The following is a 21,983-nucleotide window of genomic DNA, read 5'->3' as shown; positions in this document are numbered from 1 at the left end:
GGTGGAAACATATGTCATAGAGGCGTAGTATTGATTATATAAAATCATACAAAGTGTCTGGCATATTGTAGGTAGTGAATAATGGTCCCTGATGTCATTACAATGATTTTTCTTTGTTCCTTTTTTTGTGATATTTTTGTTCCATTAGTACAGAATATATGTTCGTTATAAAAGTTTAGAAACTATAAGGAAAGGTAAAGCACTTGAAATTCTATCAGTCAGAGCAAGCATGTCACCTTCTTTCCAGATATCTTTCTGTGTGTAATGTATCCATAAGTATGTGTATATTTTTATGTAATCAAGACCATAAAACACTATCTTTTTCTCTTTAATGATATGCTTGTGGACATCTTCCCAAGTTGACCAATGTTAATCTACATCATCTTATATAATTGCTAAATAATATTTTATTTTAAAATGTATCATAACTGTAATGGTTCCCCTGTGGACAGATGTGGGATATTTCTAGACTTCTGTGTTCATAACTATGTGATGAGCACTTTAATGAAGACACATTTAGATACAAATAAGTACACACTCAGGGTAAATTCCTGCAGGAAATCGGTCCCACCAATAGGCAAGGACCCTCTCGTTTACCCACATCCTCTGTAATAATAGGATTTGTAAACTTTGGTTGACAATTTTCTCTTCTGAAATAAGAGCAAGGATATTGGAGGGGGGTAGGCAGGAGGGTAGGGAGGAGAAAAGTCCTGGGCAGGCAGAGGTGTGTGTGGCAGGGGGAGGTTACCCCCCACCAGGCTCCATGTCCTTCTGGCACCTCACCTCTGCGGGTGACCCAGGCCACCCTTGCTCATACTGGGGCTTGAGCTTCCGTGAAGGTCTGAAGATGCCTTAGGACCTTGTATCAGGACTCTGGAGGTCTGGAGGGAGGTCAGTGGGCACAGACAGGTTTCCAGGATGGGGCACAGGCAGGGTTGAGCTATAGGTGCAGGGTGCGATAGGGGGTGGGGCAGGCCCTGGTCAGCCTAGGATAGACGGGCGCAGGGAATGACGGAGGGGCTCTGAGAAGTCTTGTGCAGCTATCGCTCACCTGCAGTAGGTGCCTCCCAGTGCCAGAATGCGGGACTCAAAGGAATATCTGAGAATAAAGCCACAGAGGGACCCTGAGCTTGAGGACTGTTCCCACTGACTTGCTTGGGAAGACGAGGACAACACTCACTCGGGTTTTTAAAAAACTATCGTATTATAACATTGTCATTTTCCAATGCACGTTGTTTTTGATTTTGCTTTTTCAGATTTCTGTGTAGTGCTTAAGAACAAAATTATTTTAAAACTAGAAGCTACTTATGTGCTTGTTTTGGAAATGATTAGCTGGGGAAAGTTTGGTGAGACTCTAGATTCCCCCCCAGGAGCTCAGTGGGGTGGGGAGGAATCCACGCTTAGCAGAGGAGCGGGGGGAGAGGTGGGGCATGAAACCCTGAGGCCTCCACGTTCCAGGCCTTCTGGACGGTGATTTACATTAAGAACCGCATTTCATTCTCATGGCAGCCCTAGGAACTGCTGTTAGTCCCACGTTATAGTTGAGGCAATTAATAATCAGAGAAGTTCAATAACTGAACCCAAGTTCAGTGACTTGGTTGGACAGTGGCTAGAGGCCAGGCCTTCCTTGGAGTCCGTTCTCTTTCCATTATACCACAGACAGCCAGGCCCCTGAAAGAGGAAAGCAAAAGGTGGCAAGATCTGTTCCGAGGTTGACCTCCAGGAAGGCGTAAATGCCCAGAGAATGGGTACAGGGCTCCTGGATTCAGAGGCTGTCATTCTTCCCCTCAGGCCTCAGAATTGCTTTTGGCCATGCAGGGTGAGAAGCTGCTCTCCACTGACCTGGGAGTGACTGCAAGGGAGCCTGACGCAAAGGTGGCCTGTGGGCTCACTGCAGACAAGGCTCTGTCTCCTGGGCGCTTGCCCCACCCTCACCCCACACCTTGGATCCAGCTAGAGGAGGGGAGAATTAAGTGGAAAGCTCCATGATATCTTGGGATCTTACAACTAGGTCTGGGGTGAAAGGGCCTTAAAGATTTCTTCTCAATGGATTGCTTCAGGTTTCGACAATTAGCCTCTCAGGTTATGCAGCAAATTGTGTGCATGTGGGGTGTGTGTGTGTGTGTGTGTGTGTGTGTGTGTGTGTGGTGTGTGGTGTATTATGTGGTGTGTGTGGTATGTGGTGTGGTGTGTGTGTGGTGTATGTGTGAGGTATGGTGTTTGTGTGTGTGTGGTGTGTGTGGATGGTGTGGTGTGTGTGTGGTGTGTGTGTGAGGTATGGTGTATGTGTGTGTGTGTAGTGTGTGCACGCACGCACACGATGTGGCAACAGGATGGAATAGGAACTAACTTTGGCAGTCCTGAGGATGAAGAGTATTCTATATTTTGGAAAAACAATCTCCTTGCACAGGTAGTTCTGTCTGCTGGGTTCACCATCTCTGGGCTGAGGTGGGAGAAGGAATGCCATCTCTGGGCATAGACTGCCATGGCCATGGGGCCTGCCCCTTGTTTGAGATGGTGACTTTGATGATGACCTTTGGGGACTGAGAAGGCCAGAAGCAGGGCTGGTGAAGGTAGGTAAGTGGTCCTGGCCTCAGCTCCGCACTCCCTGGCCCCCTCGTCTGACCATATGCGCTGGTCTGTGGAAATGGTTCCATGAGAAACCCCATCTACTTGTGCCTAAGGGCTCTGGGTTCTCAATATGGCCAAGCGGGCCTCCATCCAAAATACGTTGAAGTCCTAACTCCCAGTACGTCACAATGTGACCTTATTTGGAAATAGGTTATTTGCAGGTGTAATTACTTAAGCGGGTAGTCCCCTAATCCAATATGACGGTGTCCTTATAAGAAGACCATGTGTAGACAGAGGCACACAGGCAGAAGGCCATGTCAAGGTGGAGGCAGAGATTTGAGTCATGCAGCCACAAGCCAAGGAGCACCAAAGGTTGCCAGCAAGCCATGAGAAGTAGGAAGAAGCAAGGGAGGAGTCTCCCCTGCAGGTTTCAGAAGGAGCATGACCCTGCCGACAACCTGATTTCAAACGTTGAGCCTCCAGAACTCAGACAGTAAATTTCAGTTTTAAGCCACCTAGTTCACGGTGCTTGTTATAGCAGCGAGGAAACTAATAACATTTGGGGGCTGAGGGTGGACCCAAGGAGGCCTCTCTCCATCCTGGCTCCGGATCCTTCCTTGGAGAAGGGCCCTCTTGTGGTTTGTCTCCATCGTTCCTCATCACAGTTCACCCCTTGTATTTCCATAAGCTTCTCTTCCCAAACCTGGAAGCACATTTATTTTATTCAAAACATCCCTCGGGAGAGGACAGAGCCTATAGCTGGAAGGGAAGGATGGAGAGGGGGAAGGGATAGTTCTATTTTTATAGATGACAATAATAAGGTCAAGAAATGCCAGTTCTCCTTAAGACACAATCAGGACCTAGGAATCCTGCTCCCTAACCTTTTGCTGCCTCTTTTCGGGGAGATCCTTGTCGTATCTACTCTGTGATGTCACAGCTCCCTGCCTCCTCTTGGCCGCTGCGAGGAGGGCCTATGAGTCCCCTGGAGTCCGATCCATTCTTTAAGTTCCCCAGAGCCTCCTGTGCCATGACGCCTCCCCGCCTGCTGTGGCTGGCAGGTGTGTCTGTGTCCTCTGAAAAGGCTTCCTAGGTGTGTGCCTGTGCTTTGCGCTGTCTCTCTCACTGGTTATCTTTGCACATGTGTGTCCTGTCTGCCCAGCTAGGCTGAGTCCCCCTGGTGTCCTGTCTTATTCATCTTCACTGTCAGGTGAGCACAGAGCACGGGAAAGTCCATGTTCAAGACACTGAAGTCACTGCCAAAGATGATGGTGACACTGACCAGGGAAGGCTGAGCACTTCGGGGGCCTGTATGGTCCCTTTCTCTTTCCTCGTCCAGATCGAAGGCTGTGAAGGACAATGGATGCCGAGGACAGGGGTCGGCTTAGCAGCACCTCGTGATGAGCTGCCTTGAGGGGAAGATTGCCTATGGGGTCCCAGTGGAACATGGCCCTGCCTTTGGAATCTCATATGGGTGTCCCCTCACAGCACGTCAGGCCTGCAACTATTGGCTGTGAACTGTGGACCTTACTGCTGTGTTTGGAGAGGGCACGGTGGCTCTGACCTCACCTAAAAGCCCAGGGGATGACAACTATCAAGACGTGCTTCCGTGGTTTTGCTCCAGTCTGTGATTACATAGGGTCTGATGGAACGAAGTCATTGGTGCTCAAAGGTGCTTTTTAAAAAAGTTCCACAACATTCCTCTTGGAATCTTCTGTTCTCTAGTTCTGCCCAGCTCAGCATCAGACCTGGAAAAAAATCTTTTGGAGGTTTTGGTTCTGTTTTCGGTGTGTGTGTGTGTGTGTGTGTGTGTGTGTATGTGTGTGCGCGCACGCATGTGTATGTGAGAAAGAGAGAGACAGAGACAGAGACAGAGAGAGAGAGAAACTGAGTGGGGAGAGGGAGGCAAAGAGAGGGAGAGGGTAATTGAGAAAATCAGATGCACCGATGGATATTGAGTGGCTGTGTCGACAGTACAACTTACTGAAAGAGGAGGCTGGAGGACCTGCACCTCTCCCAAGACGCTTTCCCATTTGTGAGTTGGTGGCAGCACGTGTCTAGTACAGAGTTGGGAGAGCTTCCAATCTGTCCTCCTCATTCACACTTGTTGGCATCCCCAGAGCATTCTTCATTCTCAGAGTGTGGCCAGAGCTGTACAGGTGTGTCCCCGGAGCAGAGCCCAACAGTGCTTCTCTGTGTGGGCTCTGGCCTTAGTGCTACCTTATCAAAGCCCTGGCGATTCTGGGCACTGCAGGCACAGGAGACTTGGCCTGCACATCCCCCTGTGCCCTTCACCCCACTCGAGGTGAGGCTGTCCCTGTGCCAGGCAGAGGTCGCCCTCTGGGGGACCCCAGAAATGCCTGTGGGTGCTTGCAGATGTATGGTGCATGCCCTAGAGAACCAGCTGCACCCATTCCATCTCCAGGTGAGAGGACGCCTTCTAGGAGGAGAGTCAGGAAGACCTAGGCAAGGGTGGGGTGTGAAGGTGGGGACTGACGAGTGGGGCTCACCTTCAGGCATGAGGGATATGAGCAGCAGAGCTTCTAAATGCCCTTCCAAATGTGGTTGGAGGTTCAGACCATTGAGTCAAAAGGTTGCAGGATTGTGGAATCTCTGTGTGTCCCTGCATTTATCAGGGTGCTCCCCTGCAAACATTAGTGGCAAAACCTGTACTAGGAATGTAGCCCAGGTACTCATCTTTGGGGGTGCAGGGGAAGGGGCAGCTGGGGAGGGTCAGGCTGTCATTCCAAGAATCCCAAAAGATGAAAGAAGAGACCCATCCCCACTTCAAGAGAGTGTGTGCTGTGACAGCTTCTAAAAAAGTCTAAAAGTACTGATTTTGGAACTTGTTAAAAGGAATGAAAAGAGTGTCTGGAGCCTGAGCCCTCATCAACCCAAAGTTGTCTCCTAGTCCTCAGGTTTTCCAAACAAGTCCATGCTGTTATGTCCCCTGGGCATAAACCTGGCCCAGCCCAGCCTGTCCCTCTGCCCCCTTCAACTTTAACTCCCTTCTAACAAGGAGGCTTGAGAGAGACTTGAGGAACCTGGAAGCTACTAGCAGACTTGGCTTAGCTACTGAGCTGTGTGTCATTGGGCAGCTCACTTTACCTCTCTGACTCTCAGTTCTCCGTGTCTAACGTAGTCCCAAGGCTCTTTTTTACTATGGTCATTAAGTCCTGCTTCCATGGACATGAACATTGTCTATGAAACTTGTGCCGTGAAACACTTGATTTGGGATGTTTTCTGCAGTATATTTTAGCTGGGTTAGAGAAGACACGCCGACATTCCTAGATAGGGCAGGTCAGAGACAGGTAATAGCTTTTCCTGTTGCTGCTGCTGCTGCCGCCTTTGTCTTCAGAGGCACTTTTAATTTGTAAGGACCTGTTTTCTTCTGTAGCTATAAACAAGCAACCTTGTGTACCAGGCAGGGCTGCTATGACCTATATTTTACAGACTGGCAAAAAGAGGCCCAGAAAAGTTAAGTCCTTCCCCAGGGATCTGTAATCCCTGGTGATTAAATTAATGTAAATTAGTAGAAAGAGCTCTAGTCTGAAGCCAGATGATCTGACCTTGAGAAAGTCACTGAAGTCCCTAGGCTCCAATTTCCTGCCTGTAAAGTGGCAATAATAATAATTGCAGGGTCACACAAAATAATGGAGGGGAAAACAGTTTGCAAATGTGTACAAGCATACCTCATTTTATTGTGCTTTGCTTTATTGTGCTTTGCAGATATTGTGTTTTTTATAAATAGAAGGTTTTTGGCAACCCTGCCTTGAGCAAGACTATTGGCACCATTTTTCCAACAGCGTTTGCTCACTTCATGTCTCTGTGTCACATTTTGGTAATTCTCACAATATTTCAAACTTTTTCATTATTATTATTATTGTTGCAGTGATCTGTGATCAGTGATCTTTGATGTTACATATTGCAGTTATTTTGGGGCCACCAGAAATCACGCCCATATCACACAGCAGACTTAATTGATAAATGTGTGTGTTCTGACTGCTCCACTGACCGGCAGTTCCGCGTCTCTCTCTCTCCCTCTCCTCCGGGCCTCCCTGTTCCCTGAGACACAACAATATTGAAATTAGGCGAATTAATAACCCTACATGACCTCTAAGTGTTCAAGTGAAAGGAAGAGTTGCAAGTCTCTCACTTTAAATCAAAAACTAGAAATGATTAAGGTTAGTGAGGAAAACATGTGGAAAGCCAAGACAGGCCAAAAGCTAGGCCTCTTGTGCCAAACAGTCAGCCAAGTTGTGAATGCAAAGGAAAAGTTCTTGAAGGAAATTAAAAGTGCTACTCCAGTGAACATACAAATGATAAGAAAGCAAAACGGCCTTATTGCCGATATTGGGAAAGTTTTAGTAGTCTGGATAGAAGATCAAACCAGCCACAGCATTCTCTTAAGTCAAAGCCTAATCCAGAGCAAGGCCCTAAGTCTCTTCGATTCTATGAAGGCTGAGAGGTGAGGAAGCTGTGGAAGAAAAGTTTGAAGCTAGCAGAGGTTGGCTCATGAGGTTAAGGAAAGAAGCCGTCTCCATAACATAAAAGTGCAGCAAATGCTGGTGTAGATGCTGCAGCAAGTTATCCACAAGATCCAGCTAAGATAACTAAAGAGGATGGCTGCACTAAACAAAGGGTTTTCAATGTAGGCAAATCAGCCTTGTATTGGAAGAAGATGCCATCTAGGACTTTTGTAGTTCGAGAGGAGTAGTCAATGCCTGGCTTCAAAGCTTCAAAGGACAGGCTGACTCTCTTGTTAGGAGCTAATGCAGCTGGTGACTTTAAGTTGGAGCCAATGTGCATTTACTATCTGAAAATCCTAGGGCCTTTAAGAATTATGCTAAATCTTCTCTGCCTGTGGTCTATAAATGGAACAACAAAGCCTAGATGACATCACATCTGTTTACAATATGGTTTACTGATTATTTTAAACCCACAATTGAGACCTACTGCTCAGAAAAAAAGATTCCTTTCAAAATATTACTGCTCAGTAACAATGCACCTGGTCACCCAAGAACTCTGATGGAGAAGTACAACAAGATTAATGTTGTTTTCATGCCTGCTAACACAACATCCATTCGGCAGCCCATGGACCAAGGAGTAATTTCAACTTTTAAGTCTTATTATTTAAGAAATCGATTTTGTAAGGTGATAGCTGCCATAAACAGTGATTCATCTGATAGATCTGGGCAACGTACATTGAAAACCTTCTGGAAAGGATTCACCATTCTAGATGCCATTAAGAACACTTGTGATTCATGAGAAGAGGTCAATATCAATATTAAGAAGAGTTTGGAAGAAGTTGATTCCAACTCTCATGGATGACTTTGAGGGGTTCGAGACTTTAGTGGAGGAAGTAACTGCAGATGTGGTGGAAATAGCAAGAGAACTAGAATTAGAAGTGGAGCCTGAAGATGTGACTGAATTGCTGCAATCTTATGATAAAATTTTAATGGATGAGGAATTGCTTCTTATGGATGAGCAAAGGAAGTGGTTTCTTGAGATGGAATCTTTTCTGGTGAAGATGCTGTGAAGATTGTTGAAATGCAACAAAGAATTTAGAATATTACATAAAATTAGTTATTAAAGCAGCAGCAATGTTTGAGAGGATTAACTCCAATTTTGAAAAAAGTTCTGTGGGTAAAATGCTATGAAACAGCATCACAGGCTACAGAGAAATCGTTGGTGAAAGGAAGAGTCAATTGATGCAGCAAAGTTAATTTTTGTCCTATTTTAAGAAATTGCCATAACCACCCCAATCTTCAGCAGCCACCACCCTGATCAGTCAGCCGTCATCAATATCAAGGCAAGAGCCTCCACCAGTAAAAAGATTACAATTCGCTGAAGGCTCAGATGATGGTTAGCATTTTTTTAGCAATATTTTTAAATTAGGTATATACATTGTTTTTAGACATAATGCTCTTGCATACTCAACAGATTATAGTATAGTGTAAACTAAACATAACTTTCATATGCACTGGGAAACCAAGAAATTGGTGATTCACCTTATTGTGATATTCACTTTATTGTGGTGATCTGGAACCAAACCCGCAATGTGTCTGAGGTGTGCCTGTAAAGCACTTGGAAAGCAGGGTATCATTCACACAGCATTCTCCTACCCTCCACTTCTCTCTTGCATGTTCTTCCCTCCAGGAACTAAATGGAATATCCCAATGTTTTTCTCTGGGAAGCCTGGCCCCTAATCCCTTGCGGTTCTTTCCCTCCAGACTGTAAATTCACCTGCCACCCAGCGTGCCGCAATCTGATCCAGTTGGACTGCAGTCAGCAGGAAGGCCCATCCCAGGACAGACCCTCTCCAAAAAGCACGCTCACTCCAACCTTCATCCAGGTAGGCAGCAAAGCTCAAGGATCAGGCTGGGAATAGGTTTTGCAGGTGCCTTGAGCTCCACTGTCTCTCCTAGAAGCTCTGGTGAGTAGCAGGTGGCATGAGTATTCCACATGTACTGAATGTTGGGGTCCCTTTCTGTTCAGATGGAGTTCACACATACTTTGATTCTGCACCCAATTCTGATGTGTGCGTGTGGTTTTCCAACACCACCAAAGCCATTCTCTAATCCTAGCTAGGTGTCTTAAAGTTCACCTCAATTCTGGCACTCTGCATGTGCTCCTCCTCCATCTGATGCGAACTGCAAGTCTAGGTTGTCACCTGGGCTTCTGACCAGCTGACTATAGATTGGAGGGTACCACAACTCCCTCCTTGGGTTCGATTAATTTGCTAGAGCAACTCACAGAACTTAGAGAAGCATGTTACTTACCAGATTACTGGTTTATTAGGAAAAAAAGATATAACTCAGGAATAGCCACATGGAGATGCGTAGGGCAGGTATGTGGGAAGGGGGCACAGAGCTTCCATGCCCTCTCCAGGTGTGCCACTCTCCCAGATTCTCCTTGTGTCCACCAACCTGGAACCTCTCTGAACCCCGTCGTCTCCTTTTGTGCTTTTTATGGAGGCTTCATTACATAGGCATGATTGATTAAATCATTGTCCATTAGCGATTGATTCAACCTCCAGTCCCTCTCCCTGGAGGTCAGTGGGGATGGGGCTGGAAGTTCCAATACTTTAATCACTTGGCAGGTTCTCCTGGCAACCAGCCCCCATCTTTAGGTGGGGTCCAAAAGTCACCTCATTAAAATAACAAGAAACACCTTGGTTGCTCTCATCACTTAGGAAATTCCAAGGGTTTTAGGAGCTCTGTGCCTGAAACAGGGACAGAGACCAAATATATATTTCTTACTGCAAATCACAATATCACACACCTCTTTTCAAGAGACAGGATGGAACAGAAACAGTGACGTGAGGAAGCTCCCTGTACGGAGCCTTTTTGGGTTAGGGCTGTGAGCCAGAGGTGTGAGTATGGGTGGGGGTGGTAGGGGCCCAGAGAAGGCGCCTGAAGACCCTTTGAGGCCTCATAGCCCTGGGGCGGTGGGGTTGTTGGGGCTGCCAGCCAGGCCAGATCAGCTTCAGAGGAGCTGGGCAAGTGTTCTTTCCTTATGTTAAATCAGGAAATAGATGTCCAAAGCAGCTCTTGGTTCTGGGCTTTGCCAAGGTACTTGAACCAGGATGTGTCTGAACTTTAATGTCTAAGATTTGGAAGGGTGAGCATTTATTTTTTTTGACTCTTGCATTGAATAAGCATTTATTATCTGCTGTGTGCCAAACACTGGTGAGAGTGGGGCTAATAAATGATACATCACAGTTTTTGTCCTCAGAGAGCTTACATTCTGGTAGGGGAGGCAGAATATAATCAAATAGTATATGCTGTGATGCATGTTGCCATAAAAATATGAATCAAGTGTTCTGAGTACACAGTGCAATCATTTCTGTTGGGGAAAATCAGGGAGGACTTCCCAGAGGAGGTGACACCTGATCTGCACCTTAATGTATGAGTTGAAGGTTGCTGGTTGAGGAAGTAAGGAGTGATCCAGGACATCATCTATTTATTCATTCAACAAATATGTTTTGACTGTTGACCATGTGCCAGGCCCAGGAATGCCAGAGACTTAGTGATGAAGTAAACAGACATGATCCCTGCCCTCCCAGGCTTGCAGTAGGGTGGGGGAACAAGACTTTAAACAAATAAACCCCATGTTCATGAGGAAAAAGCCCAGGGTACTGTCAGAGATGGTACAGATGTTGGATGACTGGTTATTTCTTGAAGAGAATCTGAGAGAAACTGAGGAGTCTGGGGTTCAGCCTCAAGTCCCCAGAATAGCCATCCACGTGCTTTTCCTGACCATGACGCACATGATCGGTGATGCTCAGCTACCCGACCCACTCATGGGTGTTACCAGCCTCTCAGCTGTCCCTCCATGCCTTCATCTCCTACTGGGAGAGCATTACTAGAAAGCAAATATGATATATGTTTTTATAAAAATTATATTGAATCAGTTCTAAAATATATATTTTAAAAAATCTGCATATCCTCCACATACTTTGGAATAGTACCTGCTTATGGTTTAGCCGGAATGTAACCCAACCTCTTGGGAGGGCCTGTCCCTAGCCAGAACCTGTCCATCCAGATTGGGGGAAGCGGGTCAGGAAAGGAAGGGACACAAATCTGAATCCCACAGCCCTGGTGAATGATGCAGATTTTTGCTGAAGGTATTTCTTAGAACATGGAAATGGGAGATTACCTAGCACATCATACAGCAACATTTCCTAAAAATCTTATTTAAACAGCTCTTTATTTTCCCAATTTTTTGTCCCATTGGGGAGCTTCCAAGTCTCTCTTTTTTCCTGCACCCCTTGACTCTACCTGACCCGCAACCTGGAGCCTGCACACCCATCTATTTCCTGGGTCTCTTCTTTGGGTCTCTTTCTATTCCTTCTTCTAGAGCAGCAGGACTCAAAAGGTTGTGATTTTTCCCACAACCCCCCCACCCCGGGGAACATTTTTGGTTGTCACAACTGGAGGGTGCTGCTAGACATCCTACAGTGCACAGAAAAGGCCTCCACAACAAAGAATCATCTGACCCAAAATGTCAACAGTGCCGAGGTTGAGAAACCCTAACCCTAGAGCTGGTGAGCCAGCTCCCAAATGTGGTGGGCAAAAGGCCCCAGAACAGGACCTGGGGTTTGCTTTGTACATCGTCTCATCCTCAGAATGTCAGCAGTGCTTCCAAGTTTGAGTATTTGGAAGAGTGTCCCCCTTTCCCTCTGTTGGGGACCATCCAGCAAACTAAATCAGTGTCTAGAGCAGAACCCCACTGACACATAGGAGCCAACGGTCCCCTGTGGGTGTGGAACACCCCCAGCCAGCAAACAGCCTGGAGTGGGCTTTGCTCCTGGCCAGCCAGCTGGGGAGGGCTGCTGTGTTTGCCTTGGACAGGACGGACTGCGTGCTTTAGCACAAGTGGGGCAGAACCTAGCCTTCTATCAATAAAACCTGGGCCCTGCTCCAGCCTCACTCACCTTTTCTAAAAAGCTTGTTTGTGCTTATTTCCGCCTTGGCTTGATTTTCTGTTAAATACCAGGATGGACTTTCTTTCACCTTGACATTGTCACCTGGACTAGCTAAACTAATGTATGAGTGCCATTTTCCTGGGGGATTTATTGTGGCCAGAGCCTTGGTCTGAGCTCAGCTAATTTGGAGACATATGGCTGTTAGGAGGTCTTGAGACAGCTTGGTGGCATTTCTCCTCTTTGATCTTTAAGGAAAAGAAAATCATTGATTTTCCTCCACCTAGAGAGAACCATTGTTAGTTAACATTTTTAATTTTTTCTTCCTGTGCATTTATACACAGGAAGAAATATTTTTCAAAACATGGTTGAGATCATCCTATAGATAAGTATTTGGCCTCAACCTTTGAAAAGCGGTAATCTCAAGGTTGTGGCTGTCTTCTCTCTGCCGTGCCAGAGGGAGGAAGAAGGGGCAAGTGTGTGAGAGGGCAGGGATGGGCTCAGAGCCTCCAGCTGCACTCACAAGGCCATGTGGGGTTGTGTGTGTGTGTCTCAGGCATAGAAACTGAGGAAGGGTGCTGGTAGCTGCCTGTACTTTTGTCAACCACAGAATCAGTGGTTTCAGAGTCTCTCCTTGGAGATCTCCAAGGTCTGTGATGGCTGACTTTTCCCTTGGGCACCCATTGTTGACCAAGCAAATCTTCTTCCAGTCTATCTCAGATCCCTCTTCAGTTTAAGCCTGTTTCCTAGAGAACGTGGTTGCCATTGGCAGAAGACCACAATAAATTTCCCAAACGGCTGCAGTTCCTTTATTTGGAGGCATGCCCCAAACAAAGATTTTATACTACAGGTGGTCTTCAGGGTGCTCTTACCATGTCACCCCTGTGATAAAATCACCCTCAACGGGCTCCTCAGTGCCCTTATGATGATGTGAGAACTTTGTTGATTTGGTCCAGTCCTTTCATTGTCTTTGGAAAACTAGACCCCAAGGGAAGAAATCCTTGCCCCCAACTGTTGATTCTCTTCATAACCTGCTATAGCCCAAGGGGATCCTGGCAGCTCTGTCCCTTTGACCTTTGTTGCCACTTTTCTTGGTACCGGGAATGCACAGAGATGATAAAAACATAAGCACTCTTTCTTCCACCCAAATCACTTACAGCTAGGGGTTGAGTCTTCTTATGTCAAACAGGCCCAGGTTCTTTCCCCCTCCTCCTGGCCCTCCAGAATTCAGGAGCAGCATGCAGACAGCAGGCTCCCAGGTCCCTGGCTGCCACAGCAGTTCCCAAACCTCACACAGGCACTTTCCACTTAGGATTCTGACCATATCCATGTTCCACTTGTGCTATTATTTACTTACTATTTCTCTTTAAATAGATTCATTTTATTAAACTTAAACTTTTGTTAAAGAAAAATTTTAAAGTCCTTGAATCACTGTTTAATAGACTTAGCATTTTTTCCTGACACACATTAAGTTAATACTTAATCTCTAAAATTAAAAGAGAATGTGTCTAAGGACGGCCTCAAATTCCTTATGCATATATTTATTGAGCCAGGTACTGTTCTAAAATCCTCAGCGTCATTAATAGGAAATGCTGCGTACAGAAGCTACTCTTTTTGGTGATTTGGTGCCTGGACTACCAGGGCATTGGGTCCAGCTGGTGCCTAAGGGGCATTGTGAGCAGTGGAGAGAGCTCCAGGGGAGCCAGGAAGGAAATCCCAGCCCTCCATACCAAGTGCCATACCAAGGCATTCGTCCAAAGGAGAGATGGATGGATCCATATGTACTGGTAGGGAATAGTGTGAAGTGAAAACATGCCAGTCAACAGAACACATATGTGTTTTGTACACATGTATGTATGTGTGTGTGTGTGCATGTGTGTATGTAAATGCAGGGCAAGGGTCTGGATGATGCCCAGCCAACCACTGGAAGAGATTTCACCTTGGGAAGGGTGGGAGTTGAAAGGGGTGGAGTGCGACTCTTTCAGCTTTTGTTGTTTGCTTTGGTGCTGTTTGAATAACTAGATACTGTCACATGTTTCTAGTATAATATTTTTAAAAGGCAATAAATATTTTCCTTTTTTGTATAACATTATTTTTATGTATTTATTTTTTTAATTTTTAATTAATTTTATTGGGGTGACATTGGTTAATAAGATTATATAAGTTTCAAGTGTACAATGTCATAATACATCATCTGTACATTGCATTGTGTGTTCATTGATAAATATTTTCTTAAGCAAAAGAAAGACCCCTGGCCTGTAGACGACATACTTGGTATATGACCCAGGACGAGCCTCCTAGTTTCTCTGAGTCTCAGGTTTCCCCTCTGAGAAATGGGACTGTAGGCAGACTGGTTGTGAGTCTTCAATGAGAAAAAATATGTGACAGCATGTGTACACGAGGAGGCAAGGACCACCCGGTAACATTCCAGCACTGCCTCAGGTGCCTTTAACCGCCTCACTGGATTTTTTATCATGTCACCCTTCTGATGAAAATCCTCAGTGGCTCTCTGTTGCCCTCAAATTCAATCAATTTAGACTGAATTAACACAAGAACCCTTCGTGGTCTGGCTCTGCCAACTCTCCAAAAGTCCAGAAAGATGGGTTATTCCTGGCTGTAAAACCAGGACGCTATGACTTTGTGGTTGGGCACTTACTGCTACAAGACTTGACGATTATCCCCTCCTTTGAGGCTCAAGTTATTGCTCTGCTCTGTAGATAAAAAGACCCAGACCCTGTCCCCATTCACCAAAGGGACAGATGGCTTTCAAAGCTTCAGGGTGGATCAGCCTGGTCTGCTGGTGTTTCAGCCCCATAGGTCTCTGCTGCCTTTCTACCTACAACCCCCGCCCCCATCCCGCACCGCCCTTCCCCACCCCCAGCCAGCTACCCCACCGCTGTCGTTCCTTTGCAAGCTTCCTATGGAACCATCTCCCTTAGCCTCTGCAGCCTCTGAACGGTGACTCAGCTGACGTGGAGAGCTTGATTTTCCTGGCTCCTGGCCTATGCTCCCTCCCGCAGTCGCGACACTGAGACTCTGCCTTTCCAGAACTTTTCAGAGGTGGAAGTACCTGGGGTCAGTCCTGCCCCAGCCCTTCGTCCAGCGGCCACGTGCTGAACCCAGAACTACCACAAGGGGGAGCCGGGGAGCCAGACAGGGAGAGCCTTGGGGAGAGGCCTGTCCCTCCGGAGGGCGTTCCCTACTTCCCTAACAAATATTCTAGATAGATACCTGCACACCTTTCAGGGGATTTAGGGGCTTGAGTCCCTTCCAAAATGCTCCATAGATGTTTATCAAACTGAGTTGTGATTGATAAAAACAGTAGCTAACATTTGTTGAAGCATACCATGTGCTCTTACTTGTTTTATTAATTATTGAGAAAGGAGTGTTGAAATCTCCAACTATAATTGTGGATTTGCCTATTTCTCCATATGGTTCTATCAGTCTGTATTTTTTTTTTTAAGATTTTATTGGGGAAGGGGAACAGGACTTTATTGGGGAACAGTGTGTACTTCCAGGACTTTTTTCCAAGTCAAGTTGTTGTCCTTTCAATCTTAGTTGTGGAGGGTGCCGTTCAGCTTCAAGTTGTTGTCCTTTCAGTCTTAGTTGTGGAGGGCGCAGCTCACCAGGTCCAGTTGCCGTTGCCATTGCTAGTTGCAGGGGGCGCTGCCCACCGTCCAATGCGGAACTCGAGGAGTTGAACCGGCAACTTTGTGGTTGAGAGCCCACTGGCCCATGTGGGAATCCAACCGGCAGCCTTTGGAGTTAGGAGCACAGAGCTCCAACCGCCTGAGCCACCGGGCCGGCCCTATCTGCCTGTATTTTGAAGCTCCATTATTCAGTGCATAAACATTTAGGGTAATTATGTCCTCTTCGTTAATTGATGCCTTTGCATTACGAAATAACCTTCTTATCCGTGGTAATATCCTTTGCTCTGAAATCTACTTTGTCTGATATTAATATAGCCACCCCAGTTTTCTTTTGATTATCATTCGTCCATTTGCTTTTAGGCTATTTCTATATTTACATCTAAAGGTCATTTCTTGTAGACAGCAAATAGTTGAATCTTGTTTTTCTAATCGAGCCTGATCTCTGCCCTTTAATTAGGTTATTTGCACTTAATGTGATTATTGATATAAATAGATTTAAGTTTGTCATCTTGCTGTTTGTTTTCTACTTGTCCTGTCTGTTCTTTGTTCCATTTTTCTTATTTTTTCTGCTTTCTTTTGGATTGATTGAATATATTTTATGATTCCATTTCATTTTATTTACTGCCAGCCCACCCACATGTGCCAAAGGATGGAGCCGGTCTCCAGCCTCTCTCTCTCTCCACTCTGGCTACATCTGGGACAGCTGCTCCTCCCTCCACAGATTTCCCTCCACACTCTAGAAGCCAGAAATGCTGGCCAAAGCTGACAGTAATTAGACACTACTAGACAGCTACCTCTTATAGGAGCCGCCCCAAGGCCTATCTGACCAGCTCAGGCCAACCCATGGGAGCTCATTTCTGATCAAGCAGAGCAGAAAGCCTTCCCAACCAGGAAGCACCTGAGATCCTGGCTTCCTGGTTGAGACTGAGCTCTAGTACTTATTTCTCTAGAAATCCTTAAGCATTGGAGACATTTCTCTGTGCCCCTCACAGCCCCAGCCTGTAATTCTACCTTGGAAACAGTGGGCTACCTGAGATGACCTCCAGCTGGGCCAGGTCAGGCCTGAGGCCCTCTTTCTGTGTGTAATAGTGCAAGAGTTATTCACATCTCACACCACTGACCGCACTGTCCTGGCCATTGGACGACTGGCCTTGTCTGGAGAAGGGCATGTGAGGGATGGTGTTGTTGGACAGACCCACCTTTTGTGCTTTCCTGGTCTCCTTAAAGGAGAACAATTAGAAGGCAGACTCCCTGGTCCTGGCTCAGACCCAGCATGAGATCTTCCGGGCCAAAGCCGCTCAGTATGGCTAATGTAACCGTCTTCAGTGTCTTTAGGTGCCAGGGCCCTGTCGAAGCTGTTAGCCTGGCAGCCAAGCAAGAGAAGTACAGTGTGGGCTAGAACCCCCAAGAAAGTGAATCTCCTGAGTCTAACCTAAATGGTATGCATCCGCTTACCTCTTACAACAGGAAGTCATCTGGGGAGAAATTGAGCTTTCTGTGCACAGCCGGTTTCATGCTATCAAATGCTACTGCTCTCAGGGTAGGGGGTGACTGGGTACTCAGTGAGAAAGGTGTTGCTTCTGAGAGGCTGGGGAAAGTGTGGGAGGTGTGGTCATTATTGACAAATATGTGTCAAGAAGCTGGTAGGACGTACAAGGAGGATATTGACAGTCAAAAGCAAAACCACAAGAGGGCAGGGCGGCTGCTGGGAAAGTGAATCAAATTTTGTGCAGCTATAACGAGGGATGCTTGATTGTGGCTGGAGATGAGTGTGAACTGTTGGCTGGGCACATGTTGTAAAAGGCCTTGAAGTACCCACTCAGGAGCCTGGAATATTGCTGTAGGCACTGGGGAGTCATTGGAGGAAGGACAATTGTGGGGACAGAGTCCTAGAGAGCAGTTTCCAGGCTCTCAGCCTCACGTGGAAAGGTGCTGGCTTGATTATTAGATGGACATCAGTTGTAATCAGATAGCCATCTGCTGTGGCTGTGTGGCCATCAGCTGTTACCGGTTAGCCATTAGCCACTGATATAGCTGCCGTGGCTACAGTAGGGGGTTAGTTGTTTGGTGCGTTGGCAGAAAAGTGGACGGTGGGTTGCGGATCGTGTGAAGTCTGCTTCCTGTGTTTCCAACCCAGCCACCAGCAAGACTATAGTGGTATAACTCTCCTATCTATGGCTCCATTGGTGTTACTGTTTGGCCTCACCATATCCTGTGTTCTTGTGCGGGGAACTGGAGCTGACACGCTGCATGACAATTTTCATGGAAACTTGTCAGAACCAGAGGCTCTGGGTTTGAAATCTGATTCTACCGTTTACTTGCTCTATGACCACTGTGAGCCTCAGATTACTCATCTGTAAAATACCTTCTTGCAGGGTTGTGAGAATTAAGTGAGATAATGAAATGTGTAAGAGCTTGGTAACTGTAATAGAACTTCTTATTTCATATCATTCTATTAGACTGCACATTATGAAAAGCAGGGACTATGTCTTGTTCAGGTCTGTAGTGGAACACCCAGGCTAGTGGTTGCCATGTAGAAGGTGCTCAGTAAAGATTTGTTAAATGAATGAATGAAAGAGTAAGCAGCTAGAGCTTGATACGTAGTAATTATTCAATATTTATTAGTTGAAATCTGAACAGAAGGTTCTATGTTAGAATAACTCTGATCAGATATCGGTCTAGAATGGTAACTTGAACAATAAGGGGGCAAGGAGTTTGGAGGAGGCACAGATGGGGACAAAGGAAACTACTGCAAGGCCTTGCAGTGACCTATGCTATGGCACTCATGGAGATAGGAGTGACTGGAGGAGGAGCGGCAGGTGGAGGTGGGGCAGGGAATAGTGAGCTCAGTTTGGGACCTACAGAAAGCGAGGCTGCACGGGAGGGGTTGGGTATTCAGTGAGCAGGTGTCCATCAGGAGCTATCTGGGAGGGAGAGAATTCTGAGACATGAGTCTGGGAGGTGTAGCTGACACGGTTGGCACAGATGAGACTCCGCTCCTGGGGAGACACGGACACATAATGGGAGGAAACAGTCAATGGTTAAACCGTGGAGAGCCCTACCGTGTTTCCCCAAAAATAAGACCTAGGCCGACAATCAGCTCTAAGACCCAGTATTATAGTATATTATTATTATTATTATAAGACTCAGTCTTATAGTAAAAGAAGACCGGGTCTTATATTAATTTTTGCTCCAAAAGACGCATTAGAGCTGATTGTTCAGCTAGGTCTTATTTTCGGGGAAACACGGTAATAAGCTAAAGGGAAGACAGGGACACAGGTGTACTGAGAAAGTAGTCCCTGACTTGTTTGTGAAGGGCTGCAATTTCAGGCAATCTGGCTGTTATGATGAGAGCAGTCACAGGCTAAACACTCAGGATTAGGGTGTTCCAGGACCTGGGTCCTAGAGTCAGACCACCTGGGTTGATTCGGCTCTACCATTAACTAGCATGTATAACTATGCGCAAGTTACTTCACCTACCTGAACCTCCTTTCCTCTTTGTAAAACAGAAAATAAGAACTGTAGCTTCACCATCAGTTTGTTGTAGGGATCAAATGAAATGATGCTTATAAAGTTATTACTAGTACAGTGCGTGCACATACTGGCTAATAATGATTTTAAAATATATTTCAGGGGTGAAATGGCACCTCAGCCCAGTTTTTAGCCTCTGAATACACTGACAGGTCATAAGGCCCCAAATCTGATCTCATTTGGACAAATGAGGAAACATGAGGCTCAAAGTTGTTCCGTATCAAGCTAGAGTTGGAGCTAGGAATAGAATACCAGCTCCAGACTTCCAGTAATGTATCTCAGCTTTTCTGGAACATGCAGAACCACTGGATGGATCTAACAGTGGGATCTGGCCACGTGTCAGGATCACATGTGAGAGAAAAAGAAAGCTTAAAATAATGTCTTTCATTTAACACTTTGAGACAGGAACGGCACCGATTCTCCATTTCAGTGGGGCTTTCTGAACCCCAGCACGATACCATGGATTTAAGGCTTCGGATGTGAAGCTTATGGTTCGGACTTCCCTTCCTGGGTCCAGGGACAAGAACAGCCGGCTCCCATCGTTTGCGTGTTCACTGCCAGCGACATAAAAGGCTATTGCACAGGCTCATCTGTGCCGTCTCCCGTCCCATCCCCACCCCCAGGGTTATTACTACTGTTGGTTCTTCTTAGGGAAGAGGTGCAGACAGGGTCATTACACACTGAAAGGAATCCAGTCTTCCTCCCTTTGGGACCCTGGAGCTTCAGTCTGGATTTTTTCCTCCTGGAAGCTGGCCAATTTATTGTATTGTATATGATCTTTGCAGATTTCTAGTCCTAGGGTCCTTGCCAGCACAGTCTGTCTTGCTGATTTCTTACATGTGGCTTCTTTCCAAACCTAGTTCATTGACAGGTGGAGTGGGGCAGGGAAAGAGACACTAACTAGGAGTTAAGAGACTTTGAAAGTAATGAGCTGTGATGAAACGGGTTGCTTTCCTAGGTTTTCTCATCTGTAAAATAGGGTTAATACCTGCTCTCAACGTTATAGAGGAACCTAAATGGAGTAATGGATGTAAAACGGGCTTTGAAAAGCCTTCTTCAGACATCAAGTTTTCATACTACTTGGAATAGTCTGGAGCAGCTCTCTAAAAGAACACAGTGTCACTTAGAACTTTTCTTAATCAGGTCTGGCATCTTGTCTGTTGCTCACAAGGAGAAACTCATGCTGACTCCTGGGGTACTTTGGCTTGGTGTTTAAAAAAGGTTGATATTAGCTGTTTTTTAAGACTGCATATTTTGAATGTGTAGCACTGCAATTGCTTTGCAGAGGTCCCTGTGTGACTCCAAGGACACAGTGTGGACACAAAGAATCTGGTACCTGTTTTTTCCTTAAGTATCAGATTCCCACTGTGCAAGAAGTTCCTTTTATAAAGAAAAGTGTGTTTCTTTGCTGGCTGGACAAAGCAGGTATGCTGTTATTGAAGGCCCAAGGATCATGCAGAGCTCCCGTCTTTGCAGCATTCATTATTCTGGCTTTGGACTTGAGGTACTGGTGAGGCTAATACCAGCTTCCTTTGCCTGAACCACTGTCTCTGGGGAAAAACCCCCCAAAACATCCTCTAAAATACTAATTTGAAGATAAGATTCCTCCAGATAAAGCCAGAACCTACCTTCAACCCCATTAATGTGAGCTCTTCATCGCAAACAACTCCTAGCTCACCCCAGCCCCCACCCAGCTGTCTGCCTCCACTTATTATCTCCCTGCCCAGGGAGGCAGCTACTGGTATTGAGGGTCTCCTGAGCCAGGGTAACCAGTCGCTAGGGTACTGGCTCTCAGCTGTCTCAGTCTGTGCCTGCCAGGTCCTCACAGGCTTCTGGAAAAAGACTGTGTGGGAGGGTGAAGCCAAACTGGGCTGCAGTTTGAAACCCTCCCTAGAACTGACAGATTTGGCTAAGGTGGGAGAAGGAGTGTGTTCCTCATAAAAGTAACCAGAGCTTAAAATGGAGTTGGCAGCTTGGTGTCTGGGGCTGAGTCTAGCCCTGCGCCCAACCTATGCCCCAGCACTACATTGCTTCAGAACTGCAGGGAAAGCCACACAGACTTGGAGAGAGTCCTGATAACCTCTCTCAGCCACTCTCCAGGGCTCCAAGGTCCACAGGCCATCAAACCCCATAAGCACAGTGCCCCTCGCTTTGCCAGGCTCTGAAGGTTTTGTCTTCTTTTTTGGGGACTCCAGGCCTCACTGTATTGGAAGAGGGCAGAAGGCACATCAAAACAGCACCATCTCTGCTGAGCAACAGTATCACAGTGGCCCAAGAATCAGACAGGCCTGGGTCTGAGTCCCAGCACACGTATTCTGTGTAACCCTGAGCCTCAGTTTCTTCATCCATAAAATGGGAATGCTAATCTCTATCTCCAGGCTATTGGGAAAGTTCAGTAACAGGCTGCATGTAAATCACCTGGCACATTCAGCCTTTGTTCAAGCCCTGGACGCTATAATTACTATTATTCAAATGAGATCTGGGAAGTGGGGTGGAGGGTTTGCCCTAATTGCTGTGAAGGATTCGCCCTGGTCAAGGAAGGTGTTCCTTCACTCAGTCTGATGAGGAAACCTAAATGAGCAGTCCTTGACAGTAATGACAAGATCTGCCAGAGACCCCCCTCTTGGCTAGGCTGTCATGAAAATGCACAAATAACTTGGGTGTTGTCTGGGCGCTCCCTCAGCATTCTGAGGCTCCCTGAGGCCAAGTTCCCTTGTGGGTGGAAGGGGGCGGGCTTGCTCTCCAGGTTGCAATAACTTTGCATATGATTTGCATATGTTTGTGGGGCCCCTGCAGTTTCTTCTGGC

General features: G+C 46.4%; 1 protein-coding gene across 1 annotated transcript in view; it reads left to right on the top strand.

The window, feature by feature from the left end:
* Nucleotides 1–21,983, top strand: part of RASSF5 (Ras association domain family member 5) — a 69,061-nt gene that overhangs the window by 17,825 nt on the left and 29,253 nt on the right. The window contains exon 2 of the mRNA XM_033093131.1: nt 8,802–8,923. Within this exon, the coding sequence (XP_032949022.1) occupies nt 8,802–8,923 (122 nt within the window). The remainder of the gene's footprint in view (nt 1–8,801; nt 8,924–21,983) is intronic.

This window comes from Rhinolophus ferrumequinum, chromosome 22 (genome assembly GCF_004115265.2).
Source record: "Rhinolophus ferrumequinum isolate MPI-CBG mRhiFer1 chromosome 22, mRhiFer1_v1.p, whole genome shotgun sequence".
In the NCBI taxonomy this organism is placed as follows: domain Eukaryota; kingdom Metazoa; phylum Chordata; class Mammalia; order Chiroptera; family Rhinolophidae; genus Rhinolophus; species Rhinolophus ferrumequinum.
This window is presented reverse-complemented; position numbering and strand designations above follow the sequence as displayed.